This window comes from Leptopilina heterotoma, unplaced genomic scaffold, assembly GCF_015476425.1.
Source record: "Leptopilina heterotoma isolate Lh14 unplaced genomic scaffold, ASM1547642v1 Lhet_6, whole genome shotgun sequence".
NCBI lineage: Eukaryota > Metazoa > Arthropoda > Insecta > Hymenoptera > Figitidae > Leptopilina > Leptopilina heterotoma.
In genome coordinates this window covers 6,032,813-6,043,074 of record NW_025111137.1, presented here as the reverse complement: position 1 = coordinate 6,043,074, position 10,262 = coordinate 6,032,813, and the positions used below count along the sequence as shown (strand labels likewise).

Below are 10,262 nucleotides of genomic sequence, written 5' to 3'. Positions count from 1 at the left end.
GCATTTTTCTTTTTGATAATAATTTAGGTACTCCCAATATCAAATTTCATCCATTAGGTTATTTTATCAACTGAAAACGAAAAATTAACTTTTTGAAAATTTAATTACCCTTTGAGAATTTAAAATTTTAGATTTATTTTAAATAACAAATGTCATGGAAATTTTTTAATCAACATTGATTTGAAATTGGGGAGATAAATGAAGAAAGTTTTAAAAAAATAACCATCTTTTTTTATAAAAATGATTTTTATTATTAATTATTTGTCTCAAAATGATTAATGATTATTTTACATTTTATAGATTTTTTGTGCGTTAAACTTAACATTCAATAAACGATCGATGCATATTTTTATATTTACAAATAACAAAAAACAATACAACACATAATCCTACAATGTCATGTATAATATAATTATTCAATTTTCTTTCCACTAATGAGAGTAAAAAAATAGTATTCACAAAATATTATACAACTTACAAAATATGTACAAAAAAAAAATTACGTACAAATAGTTATGTTACACTATAAAAACTATAAATATATCACAAACAATTTTAGTTTTAATAAGAAAAAGAGAGGAAAACATTAACACCGTGTCTCATCTTTTTGACGTTAATTTCTGTAATCTAGCCTTTAAACCAGTTTCACTTTTTTTCACAACTTCGAAATTTCTCCTCTTTCCATACTTTTGTCGTACTTGCTCGATTTTTTCAGTTCTTATTCTTTGCTGCTCCTTTTTCCAAATATCCTGAAAAGAAAATTAATTTATTAAAAAATATTCTTTTAATAAAAAGATAAAATGAAATACTTAGGGATAAAAAAATTATTGATTTCATTTTACAAATAAAAAATTGCACTTAATTGAAAAAAAACTAGAAATTTCTAACCCTAAGTACAATTTATGAAAAAAATAATAATTTGCAAGAAAAATAATTATTTTTTTATCATTAGTAGATATATTTGAAGATTGAGCAGTTGTATAATTTTTAATTACCTTAAAATCTTGACAGAAGGAGAGCCAAAGCATGAAGAAATCATGAGGATCGGCAGAGTCGATTGTACAGCCTTTGGGAATGTATTGATAATATAACATAACACCTCGAAATTTATTTTTTGCTTCTTGTAAACTTTTCTTCTCACTCGCTAATTCAGTCACTGCCTCTTTTAAAAACGAATCCATTTTTTTCCTAAATGGTCCTGCATTTTTGGGATTTCCTTCAACGACAATATGACATTTTCTCCTACAACCTATAATTAAAAATATTATTTTCAGTATTTCCAGTATTTTCATAATTTTTTTCAAAATTAAAATAATAGAAATTAATATCAAAATTTGATAAAAAGTATCTATAATTGTGTTCATGAATTTTTTAAAAATTCTCGTCAAAATTTCAATTACTTTTAGAAATAATAAAATTCTTCTCCGAAATGCATTTTTTTTCAAAAAAATTAATAAAATTATTGGTAAAAATTCAATTATTTAAAAATAATTTCCTCAATTCAATGATTTTCAAATCTACTATTTTAATAAAATTTTAATAAAATTCTACGCAAACATTTAATTATCTTCATAAAAAATAAAATTATTTTTAAGAATTCAATTATATTCATAAATACCTAATCGCAGAATTTCAATTATTTTTAGTACCATTTTAATTAAATCAGTCAAAATAATTGAATTATTTCTTTAAATTTTCATAAAATCTTTGAAAAAAATTCAAATATTTACAAAAATTTTATTAAAATCCTTTACAAGAATTATTTCCTAAATAATAAAATTTTTCACAGGAATTCAATTATTTGGAAAAATGTAATAAAATTCGTTACAAAAATTCAATTATTTTCAGAACTTTTTAAACAAATTCTTGTCAAAATTTCAATTACTTTTAGAAATAATAAAATTCTTCAATTATTTTTGTAAATAAAATTCTTTTTAGGAATTCAATAAATTATTTTCATAAATAATAAAATTCTTCGCAGAAATTCAATTATGTTCATAAATTTTTTAAAAATTCTCGTCAAAATTTCAATTACTTTTAGAAATAATAAAATTCTTCTCCGAAATGCAATTTTTTTCAAAAAATTTAATACAATTATTGTTAAAAATTCAATTATTTAAAAATAATTTCCTCAATTCAATGATTTTCAAATCTACTATTTTAATAAAATTTTACAAAAGAATTGAATTATTTTCAAAAATTTTAATAAAATTCTACGCAAACATTTAATTATTTTCATAAAAAATAAAATTCTTTTTCAGAATTCAATTATATTCATAAATACCTAATCGTAAAATTTCAATTATTTCTAGTACCATTTTAATGAAATTAGTCAAAATAATTGAATTATTCCTTTAAATTTTTTAAAAATTCTTGAAAAAAATTCAAATATCTACAAAAATTTTATTAAAATCCTTTGCTAGAATTATTCTCTAAATAATTTAAAATTTTTCAGAGGAATTCAATCATTTGAAAAAATGTAATAAAATTCGTTTGAAGAATTCAATTATTTTCAAAACTTTTTAAAAAAATTCTTGTCAAAATTTCAATTGTTTTTAGAAATTTTTCTTAATTCAATGATTTTCAATATTTACTATTTTAATAAAATTTTCCGAAAGAATTCAATTATTTAAAAAAGTTTTAATAAAATTCTACGCAAACATTCAATTTTTTTCATAAAATAATAAAAATTTTTAAGAAAATTAATTATTTACTAATTTTTTTATAAATTTTTTCTAAATAATTCAATAAATTATTATCATTAATAATAAAATTTTTACAAAGATTTAATTATTTTCGCAAATTAAATTCTTTTCATGAATTCAATTATTTTCAATAATAATAAAACTCAATGCTGAATTTCAATTATTTTTAATACAATTTTTATGGAATTCCTCGAAAAGTGTAATTGAGGGGCTGGATGCTATAATGTTAATGTGTTAGAAATAAATTTCATTTAAAATTTTACATTATAAATTGAATACCAAAAGCATTATAGCGTGAATTTTTAGAAATTATTGAATTTTGAAATAAATTTTTTTGAAAAAGTTTAATTGGATTTTTTTTATATTATATACATTCAATTATTCAATAAATTATTTATTTTTGTATTTAAATAATTTAATTCTAGTAGAATTTTTTAATAAAAATTGATTTAAAGATGAATTTTAGTTAAAATTTTTGATAATACTTATAAATATTAAATGCAATATTGCGTAAATTTTTAGAAATAATTATATTTTGAAAAAGTTTAATTGAATTTTTTTTTATATTATTTGAAGTTTTTATTTTTCATTGTTTTTTCATTGGTCCGTAAAGTTCGTTATTTTTAAATACTTTCACTGGTTCGAGCCCTGATTTTAGAACAAAGTGATTGTCAAGTATTATATTATTTGATAAACCGATTTTCATCTTGTTTCGATAAAAAGAAAATTATTTAATACAGTAGTCTTTGCTAATATTAGTAGTCTAGTAACTATTTTACGATTATTAATTAATTTTAAATTACGTAAGTAGTTAAATTTTATTTTTCACAATACCATCCAATTCTCTTTCAAGGCGATCCAATTCCTTGGAAATTTCCTCGAAATTGATTGAACCCGCTGCTTCAACGTCTGCAGGCTCTGGAACCGGTAACGGTAACGGTTCATCAAAAGTGTAATCTCCCTTAAGTGTTAATTTCATCTTCACGACGTAATGTAAGAGGGTCACTCCAGGCACTTTAGACTTGACATCTTTCAATTTGCCAAGGATCTCGAGACCGAAGCCGTCGGCTTGACCCCTCATTCTATTCCCTCCATTCATATAATTGCCGAGAGTGAGTATTAGTGCCATGACTTTTTTCAATGAACTCGAATTCTTCATATATTCACAAAGTGAACGGAGATTTGTCAATTTTGATGAAACTGATGATATTGCATCTTGAAATTCTATTTGAAACATCAGACACGCTATTCTTTCGGTAAAATGTTGAATTCCCGATAGACGCTTTAAAAATACTTCCGGTGAATCAAGTGGAATTTCAGGATGCTCAGCTTCATGCATTGCAATGTCTTCCAATTCCTTTGGAGATGGTCTCTGTAAAAGAGTAAAATTACTATTTTTTTATGATATTTTCATATTGTATGTTTGTTGGGTCGCTGAATCCTAATTTTTGGTCAAAATTATTTTAGTTTTTTCAATTTTGATCAATGGTTCTGATTCAGGGACCCTAAAAATCCCTAAGTGAGTATTTTCAGCCAGATTCGTGAATTCGAATTCGTATTCAGCGAACCCGAAAATCCCCGACTGATAAAATTAATGTTAATTGAATAAATTTTAAAACTTTTGTCCGCCATATTGGATCCGCCATTTTGATTTTTTGATTACCAACATCGAATTCGTAATCAGCGACCCCAAAAACCCTGGAGTAACAAAATTTAGGCGTATTCAATAACATTTTGGTATTTTGAAATAAAGTGACCAAAACCTACAAATTTCTCTTCATATTTGACGCCATGTTTGGTCCGCCATTTTCAAATTTTAAATTCTAGTCTACGTTTCTAAGTATACAATTTTTATGCACCTATAGTCAAGTCTAAAGCAATGATTCTTTTTCAGAAATAGAAGCAATTTGAAAATTATACACATTGTAATGTGCTCAAAAAAAGATTGTTTGGCAAGTTGTTTTATTTTCTAACGTTATAAAATAATTCCATTACTCACGACTTCGTAAATTTGATAAAGAGCTTCGAGATTCACGACACTTGTGTCCAAATTATAAACCGCATTCTCCACCTCGCTAAAATCGACATGAAGACTTTTCTCCAATATTCCAACCATCTTGGATCTTTTGGAGTCTAAAATTTTAGCAGGCTGTATCTTTGATTGCTTGACGGTCTCATCTTTCTTCATTGTTGGCTTTCTTTCAGTGACTTGTCGTGAAAATAATTCCGCGAATTCTTTGATATTTAGGTCCTTGTCTTCTTCCAGATTCACCCAGAGTGGAGTCTGAAAATAGAACAAAATATTGGTGAAAAGTATTTTTACTAATTTTCACAAGTATGAATTTAGAATTTAGAATTTGGAATTCACCTCTGGAGATTCTGGACTATCGAGTGGTACTTTTTCACCTTGCACGAGAATTCTGGTCCAGTAGAGAGGCTTCATTGGAACCTCAGGATTTAATAGTTCCTTCCTCATCACTGTGGTGGTGAAATTTGTCAATTAATGAAGATGAATTTTTTGGGATAAGTTCTTTTTCGTTTGTAGGAAAAAATAGTTAACCTGGTTTATTTGGTGGATTCCAACCTCCAGCAGGGGGTGTTGGAAAAGGCGCTGGACTTCCAAATGGTGGAGGAGGTGGTGGACCTCCTAATCCAGGCATTGGCGGCGGTGGAACTGGTGGTCCTCCAGCTCCAAACATTGGTGGAGGTGGAGGAATTCCTCCAATTCCAGGCACGGGAGGTGGTGGTGGTGGTGGTGGAACTGACATTCCAGGCATTGGAGGCGGTGGAGGTGCTCCAGGCATAGGTGGAGGTGGTGGGCAGACAATTCCAGGAAACGGAGGTGGAGGAGGGGCTGCTGTTACTCCAGGCATAGGTGGAGGAGGAGGTGCTCCTATTATTCCAGAAATAGGTGGAGGTGGTGGTATCGCTATTGTTTCAGGTAAAGGAGGAGGAGGAGGAGGAGGCATAGGTGGAGGAGGAGGTGCTCCTGTTACTTGAGGTAAAGGAGGAGGTGGTGGTGGTGGACCAGCCACATATATAGAAGTTTCTGCTTCACTTCCTGAGAATGAACCATCAACTTCAGGTATTGTGGAGGGAGGATCATCTTCATTTCCAGGCACGGTTGGAAGTCGTCCCCCTGTCACTGGGGGAGGACTGTCCGCCTCAGGAACTGACTGAAGAGAAAGTGGACTTCCAATTCCTGGTAAAGAAAATTGAAGAGAAATTTCAGCTCCTGGTTTTTGATGACTAGGTTCTTCTATCTGATGCCTTAATGAAAGTGATAATTCTTTTGCATCATGCATAGTGGAACGTAATTTGTCCTGATTGATCCTCTCCATTTGACGAAGTCTTTCCACTTCCTTCTGCAAACTGTCCACCTCATCTTGTAGACATTTTACGGAATCTGAAGGCGAAGACTCTTGACTCAGTTTACCCGGAACGAAAGCGACCGGCTCCTGAGTTGCCCAGTAGTATATATCATCTGGCTAAAAAACAATAAACTATTCAACAATAACCACCAGTTTTCCAACAGATATTCGTTAAAGACACACATTTCCCAACTTTACCAAAAATACTATCTTTTACCAAAATTAGCCGAATTAATAAAATCGTAAGTAGCAGAAAAATTGAATTTTACCGTGAATGTCGAATTTTCTTCATTGGAAAGGGCGGGTTTTAAAATTCCAGCCGACACTAAATGGACACAAAATGCAGAGCAAATTTTCTTTAGTTCCGCTTCTGACATTTGGGTTGTTTTATTAAGATGTTTTAAAACTCCTGCCGTAATCCACTTCACAACGTATCGTCCTGCAACATTATAAAGCGATTCAACAATTAATGAAGGCTGTCTCTTAACTGCGCGACTTGAATTTACAGAGCATCATGATAAGTAGATGTTTTACTACGATATGACACTCGCTTCTCTACACGGTGATTATTACGCACGTGGGCGTCTATCTATTTACTTATTCTCGAAACAATTAAAGGTAGGAGGACAAATGCGATTTTGAGTTACGAAATATGGCGGATAAGTCACATCACACTTTGGAAAAATCGTAAAAATTTAATTGCCATTGTCAGCAAAATAAAATATCTCTCTTTATTTAATTTCAAAAAGAAACAAATTTTTTCCCAACTTCAACTGAAGATGATAAATGATGAGAAAAGAAAATTCGTACTTGAAAAGTCGTAACTTAATTATTGGACTTTTTCTAAACAATTTTAATATTTTGAATATAAATAAAAATTCTAAATTATAATTTAATAAAAATTTAAGAGATGATCAGCACAATCGGTGAAAATTTAGTAAAATAAAAATATAATTATAATTAGAATTCTAAAAAATGATATTAAAAATTCAAACCTTTTAGATAAATCAATATTCTTGCTTTCAATGACACTTGACAATTTTTTACGGAATAGTAACTGAACACTATCGAAAAAAAATTATTACGAGGTTAAAAAAGAATGAAGAGAATTTTGTTGACTGTTAAAGAATTGGAGATGAAATGTCGGATTGGATTTGTTTTGAGACGATCTTGACGATTTTAAAGAGCACTTTAAAATACCGCACCCAGACCGGCTCCCGCCCTCGAGGACTCGAAGCTGTTGTTGACTAGAAAATTTATTATTATTCACATATTTACTATTCGTTTAACCACCTGCCTCTCAAATCATTCCTTTCGTTTAAAAAAAAAAGTCCTCTGACTCGTATATTAATTTGCAAACTCATCCCAACATTGAAAAAGAATTGATTTGAATATGATTCGAGTTCCAATTTTCGATCAATATCACAAAAAACAAAATTCTTTGCATAAAAAAGTTTCCCCTACTGATGAGTTTACAGAATAAAATTTTAGAAGATATTGAAAAATCTTATGAGGAAGTTTGATATATTTTTCGTGTTATTCATGAAAAGAAGTGATCATTTTGGATAGAAAAGAAAACTGATGAAGTTAGGGAAGACAAAATGAGAAATACCTATGAGAAGACAAATGACGACTCTGTCTATTATTGTGGGAAAGGGAAAATTATTAATTAATTATTGTTGGAAAATTTATTGACTATCCGCAAAGTATTATTGTCTATATTGTCCGTAAAGACAAATGATCATTTTGTCTCAAAAGGACAAATGATAACTTTTGTAATGAAGACAAGTGCCAACTTTGAGTATTACTAATTCGAAATAAAGTTTTTGTAAACTAAAACTACCTGCATGATAATTAAAAACAAGCGATAACTTTGTATTAAAAATTTAGCAATTTGTATTATAAACTTTATTAACATTATTAAAAATAATAATTATTGAAACTATTAACTATATTAAAAAAAAAATTGTTGCTAATTCTTAAAAATAAGTGATCACTTTTTCGAAAAGTCAACTAATCACTTCACCGGATAACAACTGATAATAATAACAAGTGACAACTTTGAACCAAGAGGACAAGAGACAACTCACAACATTACTGAATCGAATGCAATCCGCCCATTCAAATCAATAAAAATATCACCAGCAATCGCGGTACACTATTAATGACGATTCGGATCCTTGTGGTGCATCTTCCTTAGAACTTACAATTGTATATGAAACAATTTTCTAAGCACTATATAATATAGAACAATAGCAATAAAAATAAAAACAGTAATAGTTACATAAAAATAATAACAGTTTTTTTTAATAACTCTCGACAGGCGTTTGCCATTAATTCCTAATTGCAACTTACATAAGCAAGACAAAATTGCAGAAATTGAACACACAACTAAAATACGTACTATTTCTAAAAAAGTAAATTAAATTAAAATTTATTCCAAAAAAAAAAAAATTAACGAGACTAATCTCAATGGTAGATGAAAATTAAACTAAATTAACTTTAAATTTTTTATCACACTCGTGGAAATTAGTTGGATCTGTTTTATGTAACGTCCAAGTTGATACAAAATTTTTATCGGCTTCGTTTCAACTGCAAGCCGCAGTGAATCGAGACAAAATTTTTTGAAAGTGGAGGGGAAATTAATTTCTTTTATTTCCAATTGTATTGTATTTCTTTTATTTCGACTTCCTTTTTAGGGTGAATTTTATAATTCAAACATATTTTTGTAAACACGTTTTTTCAATTTAATATTTTCTGTGTATATAAAACGATAAAAATAAATTTTGACCACTTATCGTCCATTATATCTTTGATTATGTTTAACACATTTTGGGCCGAAAAAAAGTGTTGCCGAGTCATTTACAAGGTTGCACACTCTGAGTATAGACGGAAATCGAGAAAAAAAATAATGATTAGTGAGTTAATTAAGCCTCTTGAGTAGGGAATTTAAACCAATTGAATATAGAAGTCATTTCATCATAGTTATTTTTAACAAAATTTTTTGCCATTAATTTTTTTTTTACTTCTCAATTAATTCTTTTCACATTTCAACAGTTTTCTAATTAATTACTATTTCTTTCGAAATTAGTTATTTGTTTTCTATAATTTTATTTATTGTTTTGTATATATTTATTTCTTTCTTGTATTTTTATTTGTTTTCTATATATTGAATTGAAAAATTAAAAAAAAAATTAAAATTAAAAAAAAAATATTTTTAATGTATTTAAAATTTTTAATTACAGTAGGTTATTATTTAATTCTGTTAATAAATAGCATTATTTATATTTTTTATTTATTTTATTATCAGTTACATCGAGAGTGAAATTGATTTTTAATTTTTGCGATAAACTAATTTCTTTCTTTACTTCCGAAACATTATAAATGCCGACATTTGAACGATAATAATCTTTATAATGATATCAGGATTATTTATCAATGATCGATTCATGATATCAAAAATAACTGGAAAATTGATATAAATTCTGACGTCATTTTTGGAATTTTAATTTAAAATTCGTTGATGAGAGTTCATTTTGTTTTTGCTGTGAGCTTTTTTTTATATATTCATCTTCATTTGACGAGATTACGGTATTTTTATTGGTTCGCCAGATCGCGGTTGTTAAATAAAAATGAAACAAGAATAATCTACTCTTTGCCATTTGAAACGAAATATCCTTTATAATTAACTTTCGGTTAAAAATTTATAGTGCAACTTTAAATATAAGCGAATGCAATGTCTATAGAACTTTGGTTTAAATATTTTTAAATGTCTCTGTGCTTCATTTTATCTATTGGATTAATTTCTAATTGTCGAATAATCAGGTATTGTTCTTTACTATATCATAAATTAATAAAATTAATAAAATTAAAAAAATGGACATTTAAAAATTTTAATTTAAAAAATAATAATAATAAAAAAATAAAATAAAAAAATAAAAAAAAATTATAAAAATAGGAAAAATTTAAATAAATATCATTTAAATTAAAAATAATTGTTTTATGGTAATCCGTTAATTATTATTAATTATTAAATAATTTTGTATTTATTTAATTATTATTTGTAAATAAATAATTATCGTGTAATGACCCACAATTTTGATATAATATTAAAAATCTAGGGTCAGATTAATTTTTTAGTGATTTAAAAAAAATTCACTATTAATAATTTAAATTAATTTTTTTT

General features: G+C 27.3%; 1 protein-coding gene across 2 annotated transcripts in view; it reads right to left on the bottom strand.

The window, feature by feature from the left end:
- Positions 1 to 227: 227 nt before the first annotated feature.
- Positions 228 to 10,262, bottom strand: part of LOC122509163 (formin-2) — a 28,310-nt gene continuing 18,275 nt past the window's right edge. For both annotated transcript variants that reach the window (XM_043622986.1, XM_043622985.1), the window contains exons 5-11: positions 6,346 to 6,515; positions 5,266 to 6,193; positions 5,074 to 5,183; positions 4,705 to 4,989; positions 3,540 to 4,077; positions 996 to 1,249; positions 228 to 749 (exon numbers count right to left, since the gene is read on the bottom strand). In XM_043622986.1, the coding sequence (XP_043478921.1) occupies positions 600 to 749; positions 996 to 1,249; positions 3,540 to 4,077; positions 4,705 to 4,989; positions 5,074 to 5,183; positions 5,266 to 6,193; positions 6,346 to 6,515 (2,435 nt within the window). In that variant the 3' untranslated portion in view covers positions 228 to 599. The remainder of the gene's footprint in view (positions 750 to 995; positions 1,250 to 3,539; positions 4,078 to 4,704; positions 4,990 to 5,073; positions 5,184 to 5,265; positions 6,194 to 6,345; positions 6,516 to 10,262) is intronic.